General features: G+C 44.0%; 1 protein-coding gene across 1 annotated transcript in view; it reads left to right on the forward strand.

The window, feature by feature from the left end:
- Nucleotides 1-1,990: 1,990 nt before the first annotated feature.
- LOC109875352 (glypican-1) overlaps nt 1,991-22,789 on the forward strand; it is a 118,871-nt gene continuing 98,072 nt past the window's right edge. The window contains exons 1-2 of the mRNA XM_020467679.2: nt 1,991-2,119; nt 2,229-2,754. Coding sequence (XP_020323268.1) covers nt 2,592-2,754 — 163 coding nt within the window. The 5' untranslated portion in view covers nt 1,991-2,119; nt 2,229-2,591. The remainder of the gene's footprint in view (nt 2,120-2,228; nt 2,755-22,789) is intronic.

Consider the following 22,789-nt stretch of genomic DNA (forward strand, 5'->3'; position numbering starts at 1 on the left):
AGACAGACAGACAGACAGACAGACAGACAGACAGACAGACAGACAGACAGACAGAAGGGAGATTGGAAAACAGATACAAATCTGTGAAACTGAATGTAGAAAACTCTTCTGTATCCAAGACATGTGATAAGGCAAGAGAGTATGAGTTTCTATGCATATCCCAATGTTGGGATAGTTACTACGTTGATATAATATGAAACTAATCATGTTGTTAATTTTAGAATAAAATATGTAATTTGCTAAACATATTTAAGGAAAATTGAAATTTGCACTGTAAAAACTTAACATGATGAGCATGAATGACGTTTACTCTCACTTTTGTGAGCCAAAAATAACTATCTGAAAGCCACGCCCCCAATAGGCCATGCCTTTGGATTACTCAAACGTGTTCATTTAACCATCAGTTGGGTTTTTAAACACTTTCATGCTGGGTTGATCCAGCAGCTGGGTCCTTTTTAAAGCTACAATATGTAACCTTTTGGGCGACCTGACCAAATTGACATAGAAAGGTGAGAAATAGATATGCAATTCCCATTTAAAGCAAGTCTAAGAAGTGGTAGATCTGTTCTATGTGTGATATTTTTATGCTTCCCGTTCTGAAGTTTCGTTTTTGTGTCTTTTACTTTGGTTTTGTACACCAGCTTCAAACAGCTGAATATACACTCTTTTTGGTTATGAAAAATATATATCACAGCAGTTTAGAGGTGTACAATGATTCTCCACAAAACGACTGCTTGTTTTGTCACAAACTGAAATAAGGCAAACTATTAGAATTTTTGAAACCAGGAAATGGCAGAGCGATTTCTGCCAAGTGCATCTTTAATGTCATCCATAGGTTATTTTCAGGCGCTGTGGCCCCTCTGTCTCGCTCTCTCTCGTTCTGACTCTCCGCCTCTTCTTCCTCCTCATTTGACTGTATCAGCGCCGGAAGAGCATCATTAAAGTGACCTAGACTGGACGATCTCCGTTACTGCAATTTTACTGGACGCTCCTCTGCTGAACGCTTTCAAATAGGTATTGTGGGCCACCCATGAGAGTAAATGTCATTACTTTTCATCATGTTTGTACACTGCAAGTTGACATTTCCCAAAAATATTTTTGCACATGACATATTTTAATATACAATTAATAACATTATTGTTTCAATATCACGTCAAAGTGGTAACTATCCAAACATTGGGACACACATGCTGTAGGTACTCGAGGAACTCAACTTGTGTACACCTCATTATGCTACAGAAGTGTCACTGCTCAACCTTAACATGTGTTGACAATACAACAGGACAGATTAACCGGGATGACATTTACTCTCACGGTTGGCCAAAAAGAAATATAGCAACTAAGCCACATGTCCAGTCGTCTGATCTGACCTTGGGTTGTTGAGCTATGATCCACAACTAAGTGACCCAACTGTCTGGGCCAAAACTAATCTAACGTGTCCACTATTTACCCAGCACTTGGTTGTTTTTAACCCATCATTTTTTTGTGTGTACTTTACACATGCATGGATAAGTCCACATGTCCAATGTAGCCTCAGCTAATGTACTTTCTGTATTGCATTTAATCATTCAAAAATTTGTTATATTGCTTAAAACGTCCCTATAAACGAACTTGATCTAGGAATTTACCCAAGTAGACCAGACAAGTGAGTAAGGATGGCCTGGTGCCCCAGGGAACAGCTCACCAACCACCCAAGCCTAACTACCCATCATTAGGGGCTATGGCTGATCTCAGAACGGTTTAGCGTCCTCATCGCCAAAACAAGGCCGTTTCGTGAGTCTGTGGCACACGCCACCAGAGGAATGAAGTCCGTTTCATTGGCCCGATCAACGGTTGGTTTGATGCAACATCCTGTGGGGAAGCTCCGTCGCAGTCACGAGCTCCGCTGTGTCCTCCAGCATTCGGTGCCTCGCTCTTTCTCTCCCTCTCCCCCCTCTTTCTTTCTTTCTCTCTCTCTCTCTCTCTCTTTCGTTCTGACTCTCCGCCTCCTTCTCCTCATTCGACTGAGTGGCAGCGCCGGGAGAGCATCATTAACTTGAACTAGACTTGACGGTCTCCCTTACTGCCGTTTTACCGGGCTCTCCTCCGCTGAAAGCTGCCTTATGGGCTGTCATCGCCGGTAATACCATAAAGTGACGTTATTTGCCATTAATGTCACCTGTTGATTTTCTGGAATTTTGTAAATTCATGTTTTGGCTACTAATCATGTTTCTATTGCCTTTCCTCAGGTGACGGCACATTGTTAACGGAACTGTCTATGAGGAGGCGCAGATCATTTGTGTGAAATTGCTCCAGTGGTTGATTTATCTACACCGCGTCCAAAAAGGCCTGCAAGCTGCCCAGAGAAGAGACGGGACTGCTCTCCCCCTCCACACACACACACTCCCTCTCATTCCGTGCAGCACAGCGCAGAGACAGGACGCAGCGAACCAACCACGACAGTATAGCGAAGCCCAACGCAACTGAGAAGTTTTGACGAGCGCCTGCTATCGGGGCAGTGGGAGTGGATGTCTCCCGTTGTTTAGGACTTAACTCAATCACACGACACCCCTCTCTCGGATTTGCACTTGGCCGTGTGGCTGTACTACTGTATGATGGATTTCGCGGTGGTTATAGCTCTGGTGCTTTGCGCCCTGACGGTGCCGGGATTCGGGGATACCGGGAGCGGAAAAGCTCAGAGTTGTTCGGATATCCGACAGTTCTACAACGGCAATGGTTTTAGTCTGAAAGGAGTGCCCCAGTCGGAAATATCAGGTAGGTTAGCCAATCTCTGTCACTAAAATGATGCTTTGCGCACCGAATTGACTTTGTTTGTGTACGAAATATATGTAACGCCCCTGACCACCTGCAACTATGGATTCTTAACCGTTCTGAGAAATAGCTAACCTGGTAGTAAGTACCTGTCTGATAAAAATGATGTTCCGATAACAGAACCCCAAACTTCCCATCCCCTGCAAATACACTAGGCTACTTAGGTTCACTCAGGTTTGCAGGTTCAATTGATAGTTATTGTGCCTAAGGATTCCTTGTCACGCCCTTTAAACGGTTGGCTATGTTCAGTAGTGTTATTGCGAGGATATGAATTGTCGTATATGGCAGTGGCACAAGTTAAAAATGCGACATTTAAAACTATGTACATTAAATATTGTCCTTTACATTTTGTAGCCCACTGAAAATATTTCAGTGTGGCAGAACATTTCAGTTTCAAATTGAACCACACCTTGGATTAATATAAACAGTATGTCAACAAGCCCTCATTGACTTCCTATTGCAATCGGTGCCAGCAGTACTTCTTCTGATCTAGCCAGTATTGATCATGAATATCCTTCATCTTGCTAAGGAAAAGAAATCTCTCTCTCTCTCTCTCTCTCTCTCTCTCTCTCTCTCTCTCTCTCTCTCTCTCTCTCTCTCTCTCTCTCTCTCTCTCTCTCTCTCTCTCTTTCTTTCTCTCTCTCTCTCTCTCTCACTTTCTCTCTCTTTCTCTTTCTCTTTCTCTTTCTCTTTCTCTTTCTCTTTCTCTTTCTCTTTCTCTTTCTCTTTCTCTTTCTCTTTCTCTCTCTCTCTCTCTCTCTCTCTCTCTCTCTCTCTCTCTATATCTCTCTCACTCTCTCTTTCTCTCTCTCTCTCTCTCTCTCTCTCTCTCTCTCTCTCTCTCTCTCTATATATATATATATATATCTCTCACTCTCTCTTTCTCTCTCTCTCTCTCTTTCTCTCTCTCTCTTTCTCTTTCTCTTCCCAGGAAACTCCCGCTAGCCAGACGATCACTTGACCACAAGCATAACCGCGCAAATATGATGATACACACACTAACCTCACACACTGACTGTGTGTGTATTGCACTGTGATGTCAGAGCTAGCTCTTTTCAAAGACACAGTCACAAGTCAGCATTCAGCACAGCTGATTATATGTGTGCCTTCCCAGGAATTCACCATGCATGGGCTGTCACAAATGGCACCTTATTCCCTATATAGTACACTACTTTTGACCAGAGTCCTATGGGTCCTGGTCAAAAGTAGTGCGCTATATATGGAGTAGGGTGCCATTTGGGACGTGACCATGGTGGTTAGTTACCACACTGTGCTGGCTCCGCAGTCCACACTCTAGCCACATTGAGAAAGCGATCACTAAATAATATACAGTAGGTTAAAGTCAGATACCATAGGGAGTAATACTTATATTCGATGCACTGGCCAACTATTTACAATTCAAAGACAATGTGCCACAATGCAGGACACTTGCAATAATAATGAATTGATAATTAACAACATGGGTGTTGTTAACCCGTGTCTATATCTCCTCCAAACACCGGCTTCGAGGGCATTATCACTTTTCTTACAACGGGTTACCATATTCAAATAATGATTAACATATTTTCATAAAAAAATGTTATGTTGATTAATTTATTCAAACTATTTCCTACTTCCACAAGATATAGTCCCGACACAAATCTAGGGTTGCTACCCAAGCCGGCTGGTTGTTCGTTCTATTGGTTCGGTTGCCAGAGACGCAACCCAGTCGTTCAGTCTTTTTGTTCTGTATCTATGGAAGCGACCCAGTCGTTCAGTCTTTTTGTTCTGTATCTATGGAAGCGACCCAGTCGTTCAGTCTTTTTTTTCTGTATCTATGGAAGCGACCCAGTCGTTCAGTCTTTTTGTTCTGTATCTATGGAAGCGACACAGTCGTTCAGTCTTTTTGTTCTGTATCTATGGAAGCGACACAGTCGTTCAGTCTTTTTGTTCTGTATCTATGGAAGCGACACAGTCGTTCAGTCTTTTTGTTCTGTATCTATGGAAGCGACCCAGTCGTTCAGTCTTTTTGTTCTGTATCTATGGAAGCGACCCAGTCGTTCAGTCTTTTTGTTCTGTATCTATGGAAGCGACCCAGTCGTTCAGTCTTTTTGTTCTGTATCTATGGAAGCGACCCAGTCGATCAAGTTGATCAATTGCCTGGCTGGGCTGGTGAGACAGTGGATTGCGCAGTCAGATGGAACACAGTAAACAGGCATTTTAACGTCATAGATTTAGCCGGTGGTAACTTGTGGAATAGACACCGGCTGGAATGTGCTTTTAACCAATCAGCATTCAGGATTAGATCCAAATTTAGTTTACAGTAGTATTAGCATTATAGAGGTAATATTATGTACTTTCTTCCAATGCTAATATATTTTCAAGTACTTCTCTTCCTGAAAATATCTTTAGCCAACGTTAATATGGAGAAGTCAACATACAATTGTAAGTAAAAAACAAATGTAAATCAGTTAGATATGGTGCTACTAATTACACGTGACGGCTCAAACACGTATCATAAAATGAATGATGTTTTTCTTTGGTTAGCTTTTGGAAACGTTAACTTGCTCTCATAACTTTCCCCGACGTCACAATTATACATTGTCATTTTCAATTGACCTGATATAGTAGGATGGCTAACATTCACTGTCTGCGGATGCCTTGTCTTCTAGCCAAAATATGCAATGCAATCATAATTGACTGTAGCGCATATAAGCCACACACAGCAGTTCCATGATGACTGAAAACACAACCGTGGGATGAACGAGTGACACATTCCCGGGCATGAGCGGTCCGTTTTTTAAAATGAATTCATTCTTCCCCCGCCCCTTGCCCTGCAAGTGTCAACTCGTCAGACGTCATGATACGTCCTCAGAAGTGTCCACTTAATTTGAGGGCTGAGGGGAGAAGGTGTGTTTTTTTCTAAGTGCTTGGAATGCAGCCACAATGTGATTGTGATTGCTTCCAGGAGTCATGTGATGTGATAGATAAAATGGGATCGTGAAGTGATTGTAATGTTGCTGTGTTGACATGTGGAGACAGATGTAATGTGGTGAACGTGTCAGCGGCCATACATCATAAAGCCGGGAGGTCGCTGTGCTAATGGGACAGTCTTAATCAAGTTGATTAACCATACCGTGTAAATCAATGGGCGGATTTAATGCCAGTGACAACCCCTTTTTCTTTGAAATGTCTAATCCATAGGGTGTCGAGAACAAATCTGTCTTGACAGTACGTGATTTATTTCTTATTTTTGGTGCTGTGGACTTTACTCTAGTCTGAGGTCAGAGAGAGAGAGAGCGAGATGAGATGAAAGAGAACGAGATTGTGGGAGAGAGGGGAGAGATGAGAGGAAGAGAAAGAAAGGAGGAGAGAGACTGCAACAGAGTGGGCAAGGGAGTGAGAGAGAAACAAAGAGAAGAGTAAGAGTGAGAAAGACAAACAGAGAGAGAGAGAATGGGAGAGATAGTTTATATCAGTGCCCTCCATGCTAACAAAAATAATGTCTTTCTCTGGCATATTAAACAGCTCTGTGAAGTAGTCTCCCAATTATGAGACACCTGAATGTGAATGTTGAAACCTTCACACAGGACACCGATAAGACAGGAGAAATACTCCAGATATAACAGACTGACCCTAGCCTCCCGACACATAAACTACTGCAGCATAAATACTGGAGGCTGAGACAGGAGGGGTCAGGAGACACTGTTGCCCCAGCCTATGATACCCCCGGACAGGGCCAACCAGGCAGGATATAACCCCACCAACTTTGCCAAAGTACAGCCCCCACTCCACTAGAGGGACATCTTCAACCACCAACTTACCATCCTGAGACAAGGCCGAGTATAGCACACAAAGATCTCCGCCAAGGCACAACCCAAGGGGGGGGGGGCAACCCAGGCAGGAAGACCACGTCAGTTACTCAACCCACTCAAGTGACACACCCCTCCTAGGGATGGCATGGAAGAGCACCAGTAAGCCAGTGACTCAGCCCCCGTAAAAGGGTTAGAGCCAGAGAATCCCAGTGGAGAGAGGGGATCCGGCCAGGCAGAGACAGCAAGGGTGGTTCATTGCTCCAGTGCCTTTCCGTTCACCGTCACACTCCTGGGCCAGACTACAGTCAATCATAGGACCTACTGAAGAGATGAGTCTTCAGTAAAGACTTAAAGATTGAGACCGAGTCTGGTTATAGGAGCTGGTGGCTGGGTCTCAATACTGTAATATGGACGCCTTTGCTTTTACTGTTTCTTGTTTGTCATCATTAGGACCTGGAGTTTTTACTGGTCAGGTCATGGGGTAGGAACAGGGAAATCTCCTGTCCTTATTCTTTATCTCTGGTTGGTGAAGGGACTAGAATAGGTTTCCACCATGTTGCTTAGACCTGGCAGGTGTTGTCAGATCATTGATTGTGAAGTAAAGGACACAAGGAAAGGAGGGTAGTTAATACTATTCAGACACAGCCGCTCTCCTTCTCAGTTTTGATTGGAAGAGGCATCGTCAGATGACAGGATAGGCTGCATAGTCGTGAGCAGTGGGTTAGCAGATGTTTTGAGGAGTCCACTTTCCATTACGGACCTAGTAAAAACACTGAAATACACATGTAAGTAATACTGTAAATAATAATTACATATCAATAAATCCTACTTTAGTGTGTATTTCTAGTGTTACTAGCCTACTGTGTAAGATTTATGTAATGTAAAGTGCACATTATCATGCCTGATTATCATCGCAGATGTTCACTGTGTTTACTGTGAGGGGAGGTAATGATTTTGTGTGGATCATTCCTCATCACACAGATACGCACGCACTCACACACACACACACACACACACACACACACACACACACACACACACACACACACACACACACACACACACACACACACACACACGCACACACACACACACACGCGCACACACACACACACACACACACACACACACACACACACACACACACACACACACACACACACACACACACACACACACACACACACACACACACACCCTGTCCCTCTTTCTCATTACCCTCATGATGGCTTAACGATTGTTTTGTCTTTGAGAAGATGACATTATGACGTTTATCAAACTGATCGACGGAAATTAATGAGATTTCAGACCTTGATTCATCAAAGCTGTCATTGGGTGTCTGGTCTATTTTGTTTAGCCCTTAGTCACCTCTGGTGTTACTTGATGTAACCTTGTCTTTGTTGTTTTTATGCCATTCTTCAAGCACTTATGCCCTGACTATCACTAAACAAAAGTGTTTGGAAGGCTAAATGCAATTGTCAGCTTTTCAGGATAGCGCCCCCTAGCCTCGGGAGAGGTGTGTGTGTGTGTGCATGCCTTTGTGAGCAACAAGATGTCATAGTTTCCCTTAGAAATTCAACGTATTATGGAAGAATAGCTTTTTTTGACGCATTAGTTCTGCATGGTTACAGGGTTAAAACAGAAACAACTTAAAAAGGTTAACAGTTTAGGTCTTCATTCCAAGTGGTTACGGTTAGAGCTATGGTTTGGGGAAGGCTTAACAGAATTGTTCAACTTCATATTCATCATCTCCGGCACCACCCCAACATCAATGTAAGGACAGACGCTGGGAGACAAGAAGCAAGTACATGGACAGCATCTGGACAGGGGAAACAAAACGACAATAACGCTGACACGGGGATGAAACAGAGGAACAGACAGATATAGGGAAGGCAATCAAAACGTGAAGGAGTCCAGGTGAGTCCAATGAGTGCTGATGCACGTAATGATGGTGACAGGTGTGTGTAATAATGGGCAACCTGGCTCCCTCGAGCGTCAGAGAGGAGGAGCGGGGGCAGGCGTGACAGTGCCCCCCTCCCCCCCCGGGGTGCCACGCTGCGTCCCACCTGGCAAGCCTGACGGGCCGGCCGAGGCATGGGCGCTGGACAAGCCGGCTGATGCGTAGAAGCCCGACGAGCCGGCTAAGGCGTGGGATCCTGACGAGCCGGCTGAGGCTTGGGAGCGTGACAAGCTGGCTGAGACATAATGTGGGGTGGGAGCCTGACAAGCCAGTTGAGGCGCAGGAGCCTGATGAGCCGGCAGAGGCATGGGAGCCAGACGAGCCTGCAGAGGCATGACATGGGGTGGGAGCCTGCCGAGCCACCGAGGCAAGGAGACCTCTCGAGCAAGCTAAGGCGTGGGAATCCCGATGAGCCAGCTGAGGCGGTTCAATCGGTGGTGGCACCCGGACCCGACGTCACCAACAAAATAAAAATAAAACTCCCTGGTGCTTCAAATTGTGGTGTCAGCATTCTGTAAGGACAGACGCTGGGAGACTAGAAGCAAGTACAGGGAGTGAATATTTAATAAACAACCGACATGAAGCAGAACATGGACAGTCTGGACAGGGGAAACAAAATGACAATAACGCTGACACGGGGATGAAACAGAGGAACAGACAGATATAGGGAAGGCAATCAAAAGGGAAGGCAATCAGAAGGAGTCCAGGTGAATCCAATGAGCGCTGATGCGCGTAATGATGGTGACAGGTGTGCGTAATGATGGGCAACCTAGCCCCCTAGAGCACCAGAGAGGGGGAGCGGGAGCAGGCGTGACTATCAACATATGTAAAAATGTCTTGTTTCTATGTTTTTTAGTAAAAAAAAGATAGAGAAAGATAACTGTTTCCAATGACATCATCAACCAATTTGTAGAAAATTAGTAGGCTAGCCCACTCACAATTGGTCAAAATCACAAGATGCACACTGATGATGTAATTGGAAACACATAGCTAGTTTCCCTTTAACCTTTTACTGCAGTGGGCTAAATTTAGGGTCACACAAGGTCAAGCAAAAGTATAAACCTCCTCACAAGAAGACACCTGTCCCATGTCAGATATAGAGTAGAACAGTATTATATTTTGAGTTTGCATCCCAGTATTACACTTTCTATACATGACAGAAGACTGAAATATAACAAAACCGTTTGACATAGAAACACCAGACTTTCGGAGGTAAAAAATAAATACATGTTTATTAATGATGAAATCCTGAAAAATATTATGAACATTCCATCCATGAGGTCCACTAGAGGGCACTTCTGGTCATGCGACTGCAGGAAAGGGCTACAACAAAATAATACAAAACGACGTGTTTGGTATCATCAGTATTCATCGTATTTCCATGACGTTCTAGAGCAGGGGTGTCAAACTCAAATACCCAGTGGGCCAAAATGTAAAACCTGAACAAAGTCACGGGCCAACATTGAACAAATTAACCTTTTTATATGGACCCAAACAAGTTTTGCTTTAACATTGAATATGGAACAAGCATCGCTTATTACCATACAATATATAATTTAATAGTGGAGACTTTCAAATGACTTTCAAACTTTCGAATTTCAAATGAAAAAACACATCAATGGCATTCATTTATTAAATAAATAAAATGTAAATAAAAATTGTATGCCTCTTTTCTATTTGCAGCCTTCTGATTTAAATACCAAAATAAACTTTTTCCACTGGCTAATAATTTTACAAATAAAATGATAATAAATCAATCAACCATTCAAGCCCATGCCTTGTAGCAAGAAAAAGTGCATAAAGAAAACGTTAATTATTGCACACTGGTCTAATCTGATGTGCCCAAGCCAGATACCTGGCATCTCTTCTTGGATGCTAGTTCATCAATGTCTGGGCTCAAGCTCTGAGCTGAAGAAATCCTTAGTATCGAGCGAAGATGTTCATCAGTCAGACGTCTCCTGTGAGTTGTTTTGGTCATCTTCATCGAGGAGAAAAGTTGCTCGCATAGATAAGTGCTGCCGAACATGGAGAGCATCTGAGCAGCTTGGGTGCGGAGCTGAGGCATTGTGTCAGGGATGAACCGTGGAAACTGTGCGGCGCCCACAGCATCATACTTTGACTTCAGCGTGTCGTTGCACTGGAGTTCAATCAGCTCCATTTGGATGTTGGTTGGTGCATTTTCCACATCAACTGCAAAGGGATTACTAAGCAGTTCAAACTTGCATTTCTGGGCATCGAAGTCGGCAAATCGCCGGCTAAACTCAGCGGCGAGAACACTGAGTTTTTCAGCAAACTGTGCGCATGGGAACACGGCGGTAGAGATCTGCGCTTTTATGGATTGGCAGCAGGGAAAATGGCAAGGGTTTCCTTGCAGCATCTGATTCTCCCACAGGCACAGTTTAGTTTTGAAGGCCCTCACTGCAGCGTACATGTCTGTGAGGATGCGCCCCCGCCCCTGAAGCTGCAGGTTCAGCGCATCGAGATGGCTCGAGATGTCACAGAGAAAGGCCAGCTCACACAGGAACTTTTGCTCCCGGAGCTCTGCTGTATCCTTCCCTTTGGTTTCCAGGAATTGACATATTTCCTCACGCAGCTCGAAACATCTGTTCAGTACTTTTCCTCTGCTTAGCCATCTCACCTCTGTGTGATACGGCACGTCTGCGTATTCCGAACCACACTCCTCCAGAAAAGATTTAAACTGGCGGTGATTTAGACCTTTGGCTCTTATAAAGTTAACTACCTGTGTTACTGTGGTCATAACATGTTCCATCTTTAGGGCTTTAGGGCTTAAACAGTTAGCTCACCTGCACAGTTCTCTTCCCGCATCTTCTCCCGAACCATGCCCACCAGTCCACTCTTTTTACCGCACATCGCTGGCGCACCATCTGTCGTTAATTCAACGAGTTTATCCCACGGCAGCTTTATTTCAGTTACACATTTGGAAACCTCCTCAAAGATTTCCTTTCCTGTGGTTGTGCCATGCAATGATTTGAATCCTAATAGCTCCTCCATAACACACAGATTTGAGTCCACTCCACGGATGAAGACTGACAGCTGAGCAGTATCAGATGCGTCGCAGCTCTCATCCACAGCGAGGGAGAACGCAACAAAATCTTTTCCCTTTTCCATCAGCTGGTCATACAGATTGGTGGCAAGATCACATGTGCGATCAGCTACTGTGTTCCTGCTCAGGCTCACGTTTGAAAATGCTTGTTTTTTCTCTGGGCATACGAGGTCACAAACCTTCATCATGCACTTTTTCATGAACTCTCCCTCATTAAAGGGCCGGGCTGATTTTGCGATCTCTGCTGCCACTATATAACTAGCCTTTACAGCAGCCTCGCTTTGTGATGTGGCTTTTTTAAACATATTCTGTTGTGAAACCAAACTTCTTTTCATCTCCTCTACTTTCTGGCTCCTTTGAGTCATGTCCAGGTCCTTGTATTTGTCATGGTGTTTCGTTTCATAGTGTCGTCTAATGTTGTACTCCTTACTTACAGCCACGTTGACTCCACAAACAAGACAAACAGGTTTGTCTTTTACATATGTAAACAGATATTCTGCCTCCCACTTGTCCAGAAAGCTCCTGTTTTCTGCCTTTCTTTTCGCCATTTTTGGGAAGGGTTAGCTCGCTGACAGTTGTAGCGTCTATGTTGCTATGACTACTGTCACAGAGGAGAGAGCGTTTCTGGGTCCTGTCCTGATTGGCGCGCGAAAACAGCAGAGCATTATGGGATTCGTAGTATTAGTGGTGAATGCGCTGTATAATACCGGCGGGCCAGCTCTAGTAGTAATTTGGTATTGTCTCGCGGGCCAAATATAATTACCCCGCGGACCAAATTTGGCCCACGGGCCAGAGTTTGACACACATGTTCTAGAGCATTGTGAGCTGCTGTAGCGCAGTGGTCTAAACAGCGCTCTCCGAGCGTCATGAGTTCGTGCCCGAAGCAAGGCCTTTTTTGTTGTTGTAAGCGACGAGGAAGTCATATATTGACGTTCTTAAGACCTTTTCAAACGTCCGAAATCGCCGTCTATTTCCAGTGACCAGCCTGTCCGTGCGTGTTTGTGTATGCACGTGGCGTGTGTACGCGTGTGCACCCTTGCGCAAGCTCGTGTGTGTGTGTCTGTGGTGTGAAGCATGAAGGAACAACACACACATTCCCAGTGGGCAGCTCAATTTCACCTCTTAGACTGGGGGCTAATGATATGCTAATAGTGTATGTGTGTCTGCTGCCCTTACACACTGCTCTCAGCCCAGAGGTTAAATACAGACATTTGGAACACTGCACACTGGCGCAACAATGAGGATCAGCTGACGACTCAAAACTAGTCAACTACAACATGCTATGAGGCAAATGCTATTAAGTATTGTAGCCTACGGATGTTGTAGAGCTTTTAAACTACTGTAAAATGTATTTTGAAGGAAGATTTCCTCAACTGACTCTCCCTTCTCTTTTGTGAGTGAAGATTGCTTACACTCTTTGACAAAAAAGGTGCTAAGTAGAGCCATGTAGGGGGAACTCTCTTGGTGCTAGATAGAACAAATGATTTACTATGTGTATTCACTAGATGACTGAAAGGGGGCGCTGTTCAGGTGTCACCGTCCGCCATTATGTTACTCCTCATAAGGAACAGCCTCCATAGGAATTCATGGGATTTTACAGTATTTCAATGTAATGTTTCAAAAACACATGCATTTAAGTATGTTGTTGTTGTTGTGGGGACTGAACTCTATATAAAACATTTTCCATTTTTATTCAGAAATTATGAGAATCTGTTTTGTTAATACAATACAATATGTATTGTTTAAAAAAAGTATGTGTGCTGACCAATTTAAGATCAATCTGATTTGAAGTTACTCACCCATGAAGCCAGTAAAGTCTTGATCAATAAACCCAGGTCCGTTTTACATTCGCATCATTTAGCAGACACTCTTATCCAGAGCGACTAGGGTTAAGTGCCTTCCTCAAGGGCACAGGCAGATCTTTCACCTAGTCAGGTCTGGGATCTGAACCAGAAACCTTTCAGTCACTGGCACCAACGCTCTTAATCGCTAGGCTACCTGCCACCGTCACACACGGACTGAAAAACACTGTTCACCGGGGCCCTTTTTGTATACATGGTGTCGCGTGGTACTTGGCTGGCTGCTAATGTTTTATACCACAGTAGAAATGTTACACAGATAATTCAACACTGGGTAAATCTGGCCGATTTGTTGTGTACCATATAACACGCAGCTGGTTCAATCATACTCCCTCCTATTCTACCACTCTCACAGACTTGAAATATCACAGAAAGCACGCTACAATAAAAAAAAGCTTATTCAGACTCAGAAGGGGTTGTTCTCTGTAGAACCCTTCACGCTTTCCAAAGAATCGTCAAAGAACACTTTCTTCCAAACAGGGTTCTTAGGATGTTAAAGGTTAAAGGTTAAAACAAACTTTACCTTACAAAGAGCCCTCGTCTTCCAGAAATGGTTCCTCAGATGAAAACAGAGTAAAACCCTATCCGTCTGCAAAGAACCCTTTTTTCCTTAAGTGTACTTGATTTCAAGATAAGGATTAATGAGGACCATTTGAAGGTTAATGTTAGCATATGGCAATGTGTTCGGCTATAGACATCTGATAGATAGATGTGTGTTAGATAAAAGGACTTGTGCTATCTCACTGTCTGTCTGTTTTGTCTGTCTCACTGTCTGTCTTGCAATAAATCCTTCAGCAGTTCAAAGTCTGTGAGCTGGGCGTTGATGTGTGTGAACATGGGTGTTTGAGCATGTGTGTGTGTGTGTGTGTGTGTGTTTGAGCGTGTGTGAGCGTGCGTATTGTTGTCAGTCTCGTAATAAATCCTCAGCAGTTGAAAGTCAGCATGCTGCTGTGCATTGGTGTGTGTGTGTGTTGAGACTGTCTGGTGGACGTGCAGGAGTTGTTAAAATGCTGGTGTCAATAGTCAAGTCTCTTGAAGCATTAAGCCGTGATGGTGTGCCGGGAGCATGAAACAGACCACCGTGTGTTTGATGTTCTCCAGAGGGGAACACAGGAGGTTGGGGAGCCCTGCTCTGCTTGGTCCTGTACCTTGGCCAGGCTCTGGCCTGGATATCGGGGAAGAGAAGACAGGAGGAAGAGAGAAGGGGGAAGAGGAAGAGGAGGTGGGCGATCCTTGATTGGTCCAGCTCTATGTTCCACATTGGCGAAGAGAGAGGATAGGGGGAATAGATGAAGAGGAGGGGTGAAGAAATGTTGTTTGGCATTGCTCTGGTGCTCTTTAACAAAAGAAAGAGGTTATGGAGGTGGTAAATTTAATTTAATAAGTTAATAAATACCTTATTTACATATGTTTTCAGACCCTTTGCTATGAGACTAGCAATTGAGCTCCATTGATCAACTTTGAGATGTTTCTACAACTTGATTGGAGTCCACCTGTGATAAATTCAGTTGATTGGACTTGATTTGGAAAGGCACACACCTGTCTATATAAGGTCCCACAGTTGACAGTGGATGTCAGAGCAAAAACCAAGCCCGGATGTCTAAGGAATTGTCCATAGAGCTCCGCGACAATATTTAGTTGAGGCACAGATCTGGGGAAGGGTAACCAAACATTTATGCAGCATTGAAGGTCCCCAAGAACACAATGGCCTCCACCATTCTTAAATGGAAGAAGTTTGGAACCACCAAGACTCTTCCGAGAGCTGGCCGCCCGGCCAAACTGAGTCATCGGGGGTGAAGCGCCTTGGTCAGGGAGGTGACCAAGAACCCAATGGTCACTCTGACAGAGCTCTAGAGTTCCTCTGTGGAGATGGGAGAACCTTCCAGAAGGACAACCATCTCTGCAGCACTCAGCCAATCAGGCCTGTATAGTAGAGTGGACAGACGGAAGCCCCTCCTTAGTAAAAGGCACATGACAGCCCCCTTGAAGTTTGCCAAGAGGCACCTAAAGGACTTTCAGACCATGAGAAACAAGATGATGGTCTGTTGAAACCAAGATTGAACTCGTTGGCCTGAATGCCAAGCGTCACGGCTAGAGGAAACCTGGCAGCAGCCCTACGGTAAAGCATGGTGGGGGCAGCATCATGCTGTGTGGATGTTTTTCAGTGGCAGTGACTCTGGGGACGAGTCAGGATCGAGGGAAAGATGAACTGAGCAAAGTACAGAAAGATCCTTGATGAAAATCTTCTCCAGAACACTCAGGACCTCACACTGGGGCGAAGGTTCACCTTCCAACAGGACAATGATGCTAAGCACACAGCCAAGTTAATGTAGGAGTGGCTTTGGGACAAGTCTCTGAATGTCCTTGAGTGGCCCAGCCAGAGCCCAGACTTGAACCCGATCGAACATCTCTGGAGAGACCTGAAAATAGTGACGCTCCCCATCCAATATGACAGAACTTGAGAGGATCTGCAGAGAGGAATGGGAGAAAGTCCCCAAATACAGGTGTAGCCAAGCTTGTAGCGTCATACCCATGAAAACTCAAGGCTGTAATCGCTGCCAAAGGTGCTTTAACAAAGTACTGAGTAATGGGTATGAATACTTGATATTACATTTTTAATAAATTTAATAAATTTTTAATAAATTTAACGTCATTATGGGGTATTGTGTATAGATTGACTCAAGAAAAAAACGAAACAATTTTAGAATAAGGCTATAACAAAATGTAGAAAAAGTCAAGGGGCCTGAATACTTTCCGAAGGCACCGTATAAGAAAGATCAAGAAACGATTTATATATTTTTTGACATGTATTTATCCCCTTATATTAGGCACTAAACTATCTCCATATATGCTTCCATTAATTTCTTTAACCGGGACCTTCAGACAAGTCTTTTGAGGCTTCTGGGCATCCTAGAGCAAAACGGAGGACACCATCGTGTAGGCCAAACTGTTAGGACGCTACAGATGTTTTGTGAGAAGACCGATTTTTCGGGTGGTCTGACAAAAACCCCTCTAGCTACCTTTCACCGCAGATGCGGAAGGGCGATACCGGCGGATGCGGTGGATTGAGATGCAAAAAATAAAAAACAGATATCTCTAGTTTAAACAGACAGAGCTTGCTGGGGATTTGTTATTATGTTAATTAGATTCCCACAGGCCGTGGAAATGGAAGGCTAAAGGTTAACTGACAAGTGGCCTGTGCAAAGCTGGACACCTCAAGGTCTGCTACTGTTCTCCCCCATTTGTTTTCTCTTCTTTTCTCCTTCAATCTCATTGGCCCCTGTTGTTCTTCAGATGTGAGATGGGGAGTTCACCGATACAGTTATGCCCCCCCAAGATGCAGACACACACACACACACACACACACACACACACACACACACACACACACACACACACACACACACACACACACACACACACACACACACACACACAAAGCACAGAACAGCCCCCTGCAAGGTCACAGCAGTTCAGAGGAGAGCTGCCCAGCATGTCTCACTTTGTGTGTGTGTGTGTGCGTGTTTGTGGTTGGGTGTCAGCGTGTTTGTATGTGTGTCAGTGACTGTGCCAGGGTGTGTGACTGTGACTGCATGTGTGTGTGTCTGCGGGGGTGGCAATATGTCTCAGCTTTTGTCTTCAGAGGAATGGGTTCTGTCAAACGCAGAATTGTAACCCCTCATTACAGCAAGAGGGTTTGTGTCAACCCTGCTCCTCTCTGGCAAAGGCTTTGTGTGTGTGGTTTGTTTTAACAAGGATAATAAAACAAAGAAAATGTAGACAAGTGGGGACATTTCACCACAAGGGAAAAGGCTTTTTAGGTTTCGGGGGTTAGGATTAGAGTTAGAATTAGGTTTAGGATTAGGAGTTAGGGTTAGTTTTAGGGTTAGGATTAGGGTGAGGCAACCTTCAGGGGCTGACATTTTCCATGGAGAGACTTGCTGCCATAAAGTTGAGATGTGGGGGAACCAGTAACTAGGTTTCAGGCAGGTTTAGAAGTGAATCATGTTTGAGGAGCACATGCCAGAGCAGTAAAAGAAAGGGAAAAGTAATAGAGGAAATGAATGTAGCTTCTTGTCACTTCAGACGTTCTACTGACAATACCGCTAGCAAGGACATGATCCACAAAAGATTGACTTGGCTGGCTTATATGCACGTACGCACACACAAACAGCAACAGTGTAGCGACATTGGCTAAGGTGACCCAGCCCGGCCCGCCCCCTCACGTGGGTGATGCCATGTTTGATGGATCTCCTCTGTACTGACAGAAAAAGAAGGGAGGTCAGTGAGAGGTTTAGAATTGTCCGATCTGTACATCAGACTACAGGATGTCTCTCTATGGTTGTAATAGGGTTTGGTCTGTGCTGTGCGATCTGATCACTGTACTGCCAGCTGACAGGACGACTGAGTGTGTGTCGGCCAAATCCCCCCTCTGTCAATATATACACACTCTTTCACTAGGTTAGCCATGTCAGCTTAGCACTACAAACCTCCCATTGGCAATTATTTTTTGCTTTTCTCTTTTCATCTCTCTCTCTCTCTCTCTCTCTCTCTCTCCCTCTGTTGCCTTGCCCTAGAGAGTGCCTTGGCTCTCTCTCTCTCGTTCTCCTGCCTCTCCTCTTTCACCCCTCCTTCACTGTCCTCTGCTCTCTCTCTCTCTTTTTCTCTCTCTCTCTGTTCTGCTCTCTCACCTTCTCTCCATTCCCTCTCTCATACAGACTGAAGAAATTGAATCAGATCCTAGGTAATTGTTCTGGGGACGATAATGTTGCCAGTGTGATTGATGATCTATCCTCTCTTTTTAGATTTTCTTCTACCTGGCTACATGCAGGTCTGCATTGAACACTTTATGTTGTAGCTACCTGAATGAAAACGGGGCTAGATTGTGTGTAAATAAGACTATGTGCCATATTCACGTAGTGTCTCAGAGTAAGAGTCCTGATCTCGGATCAGTTTCTCGTTTCAGATTGATAAGATCACACATGGACTGCGGGGACGTGATCCTAGATCAGGACTCCTACTTTACCCCTGACAGAGCTTGTATACAACCTGTTCTATTATGTAGATTGCATGTAGAACTCGACAGATTACATCATACATGCCCGCACGCACGCACAGACACACACAGAGCATATGTTTTACTATCCTTGTGGGGACCTACAATGTATTTCCATTCAAAATCCTATTTTTTTTAAACAAGTGTTGTGCTCGAGATGACCTAAAGTGAGACCGGTTCAAGACTAAGACCGGAGCAAATCGAGTCCGATTCAAGACTAAGACCGGGGGGTGGTAAATCTAGTTAGCTAAGTCAGTCATTGGCTAGGCCATCAAGAAGCTAGATAAAGGCATCTGCCATTTGACTGAATTAGGGCAACATTTTGGAGTGACAGTGGAATCAACCAATAACATTTTGACTTAATGGGTGGGACCGTTTTTTACAAAAACCTAGCAGAGCTGGTTAGAGCTGGTTAGACTGTTTACATGTTATCTAGAACGTTCTTGACTAACTGTAACTTTTCCCCCTACGTTTACTGACACGGGTCATATTCAGCGGGTGTTGCCTGTTTGTAAATTCATCAGTTATTCTGAGTAGAGTGACCACAGTGAATTTGCGAACATAAGAGATATGCTAACTGGATAGCAGTCGTTCAAGATCTTGCCAGCTAGCTAACCAAATGACACCTGCATCTCTAGCTGTGTATAGCCACCGAAAAACGATATGAGGGGAAAAAGTCACCCACTCCTTCAATGGCACCTTCCTAGCAGATAGCTGGGTATAGTCTAATGTTCCCAAACGGCCCAGTAAAGGAAAGGCACCCTGTGCGAAAAATACAATGTTTTACTATCGTTTTTCTGAGGTGTCTTATAGATTGTTCAGATGATTTTCACATCATACTTTTGTCAATGGAATAAAGACAAAATATGTAATGATCTAAGTCCACAACCATGCTTAACCCACATCAATCTGATCGAGGGTCCATGTCTATGCCCCTGATGCAAATGGTGACAATTGCGCATCACAAATAGCCAACTAACCAACACTTCGGAATAAACTTTTCAAATTTCAAATTGGTTTGCATTTACTGGTAGATATCATAAGTTGAAACGTCTTTCCTACCCTACCTTCTACTGATGTCCTAATTCTGTGAGCTGCTCCATGCCAAAACCAGCTGAGAGCTGCACACACTGAAACTAGGCGATGTGCGGCGCGCAGGTGAATATATTTCACATGTTTTGTGTTTGTGTAGGCTACTTTGTGCATGATTTCTCTATTGTACGACGTAATTGATAAGTCGTATACCTCCACTACACTACTTTGATACGCATCAGTAGGGATTAACAAGTGAGTACGCAATGCCCACTGAAAATAAAGTGGGTACACGGTTTATACCTGCATATACCTTCCTCTACACCACTGACCCTTTGTGTTTCACAATAAGTGCACTCTCGTACATGAGACCTGTCACACACTCAAGGCCTATAGGTTGGCCACTGCAGCAAACATGTCTAAAATAGATAGAAAGGCTGTTAAGATATTCATGTTTCAAGAAAGTTAACTTCTAACCATAATAATAATCTTAACCCCTAAACCTAACCATAAACCTAACCCTAGTTCTAACCCTAACACTGATTCTAACCCCTAAGCCATAAAATAGCCTTTGTCCTCATGGGGACCTGGGAAATGTCCCCACGAGGAAGAATTTTCCTTATTTACTATCCTTGTCGGGACTTATGGGGATTTCCAGTACCCATGAGGATAGTAATACAAGGCAACACACACACACACACACACACACACATCATTAGAGGAGTTGTAAAGTGCAGACTCTCTCAGTTCCATAACCACTACTGCCCCCTCCTCTCTAAGACGACCCACGTCATTCCCTCAGTGTACTCTCTTTATTTAGTGTTGGTGTGTATGCCAAGCAGCTCTCCTCATTTTATTGAGTGCAGCCACTGTGATCCACCCCCCCTTATGGTCAGTTTAATCAAATACCTTCACTGTACATCAAGTGTTGATGAATATTGTAGTTGTGTGTGTTCAATTAAATTACCAGGTGGGTATTGTAGACGAGAATAGATGACTTACCTGGCTAAATGTTTTTTATTTTTTTTAAATCATTTGCAGGATGAAATCTCTTGAGATTCACCATCTCGTTTTCAAGAGTTTCCAAATGAAAAGCAAACAAACAATACCGAGTAACAAGAATAATATGACAATATGACGCTAAAAGAGTAAATGAATAAAGAAATGTGGGTCTCCAGGGGCAGGATTTAAGAACCTGGGTATAGTATACTGGAGGGCATGTGTTCCTGCTGTGTGATGGATGAGAGGAACAGGTTCAGACAGACAAACCCTCTGGCACAGGAACATACAGACATATAGTACAGAACTAGTGCATATAGACCTGTCTGAATGGACACCATTTACGTCTTCAAATGGAAATTTCAAGAGATGTTCTTTCATGTGTCAGTTACAACTTTTTTTGATACCGGAGGTCATTCTATTTAAATCTTTGCCTTTCACTTTCTGTCTCTCTTCAAACAGTCTCTCCTTAAAGGCCCAATGCAGCCATTTCTTTGTGTCACTATCAAATCATTTCTGAGTAACAATTAAGTACCTTACTGTAATAGATTTCCATTCAAATTGTTTTTTTTTTTAGCAAAAAACTATTTCTCAAGAAGGGGTTTTGCTAGGACTGTCTGGGAGTGGTCTGAGTGGGGAGTGGAAACTGAAAACCAGTTATCAAATCAAATGGATTTATTTATATAGCTGATATCTCAAAGTGCTGTACAGAAACCCAGCCTAAAACCCCAAACAGCAAGCAATGCAGGTGTAGAAGCACCAAAACCTAGAGAGGAACCAGGCTATGAGGGGTGGCCAGTCCTCTTCTGGCTGTGCCGGGTGGATTTTTATAACAGAACATGGCCAAGATGTTCAAATGTTCATAAATGACCAGCATGATAAAATAATAATAATCACAGTAGTTGTCGAGGGTGCAGCAAGTCAGAACCTCAGGAGTAAATGTCAGTTGGCTTTTCATAGCCGATCATTAAGAGTATCTCTACCGCTCCTGCTGTCTCTAGAGAGTTTAAAAGAGCAGGTCTGGGACAGGTAGCACGTCCGGTGAACAGGTCAGGGTTCCACAGCCGCAGGCAGAACAGTTGAAACTGGAGCAGCAGCACGGCCAGGTGGACTGGGGACAGCAAGGAGTCATCATGCCAGGTAGTCCTGAGGCATGGTCCTACGGCTCAGGTCCTCAGAGAGAGAGAAAGAAAGAGAGAATTAGAGAGAACATACTTAAATTCACACAGGACACCGGATAAGACAGGAGAAGTACTCCAGATATAACAAACTGACCCTAGCCCCCCGACACATAAACTACTGCAGCATAAATACTGGAGGCTGAGACAGGAGGGGTCAGAGAGGTTTGGAACTCTTTTTGTTATTGTTTTATTAACCAATTTACCGCATGGTGATGTCACCTGGGAAAGCGTAAACTCCCACCCATGCTAACCTGCTGATTAGAAGGGCCGGTGTAGATTGTATTTTTAATCAGCCACTATCAGGAAATATCACTGATCAAATGTTGTCACACTATTAACATGCTACTTATAACAGTTGTTGTAGGATATGTTACGAAACACAGGAGAAACTGAATTTTGACTGCACCGGGCCTTTAACATATATCCAAAGTGTGGATCTGGGTCTTGGAACCCAATGTATAATTCTGGTATGGATGGTCTAATTCTGGTATGGATGGTCACAGGGTTGTAGACATCATTCAGGATACAGAGAAAGACAGAGAGCTGACGGCATGCCTTCAAAAGCACTAAAAGGGTCCTCTCCCCTTTTCCCCACTCCACTTCCCTAAGTAAGAGGCAAGCATTGATCTAATGAACGTGAAATGCAACAAGCTCTCACAGTGTCACGTCAGAATTAGACGTTCATCCAAATGTCAGATTCCGAAGTTGTTCCAAACGTCAAATTTCAACGTTTTTACGGTCAGGTTTAGGCAATGACTCTGAATTGTTAAGGTTAAGTTTAACTTTAGGCATTGACTCCCAAATCTTAAGGTTAGGCATTAACCACAAATGGTTAAGGTAAGGGTTAACATTTGGGACAGGCTTAAAACAAAAATCTCAAAAACAACTTTCTATCACTGGTTTCCAACACAACCTTTTGCCCCAGATGCCAAGCAACCATCCGCGTCCACAGCATCCTAGCAAAACAGAAATCTACTTGAAGGTAACAGCGCTCACTGTTGCCCCTAGTGGCTGATTTCCACGTCACCTCCCG

This window comes from Oncorhynchus kisutch, linkage group LG30 (assembly GCF_002021735.2).
Source record: "Oncorhynchus kisutch isolate 150728-3 linkage group LG30, Okis_V2, whole genome shotgun sequence".
Classification (NCBI taxonomy): domain Eukaryota; kingdom Metazoa; phylum Chordata; class Actinopteri; order Salmoniformes; family Salmonidae; genus Oncorhynchus; species Oncorhynchus kisutch.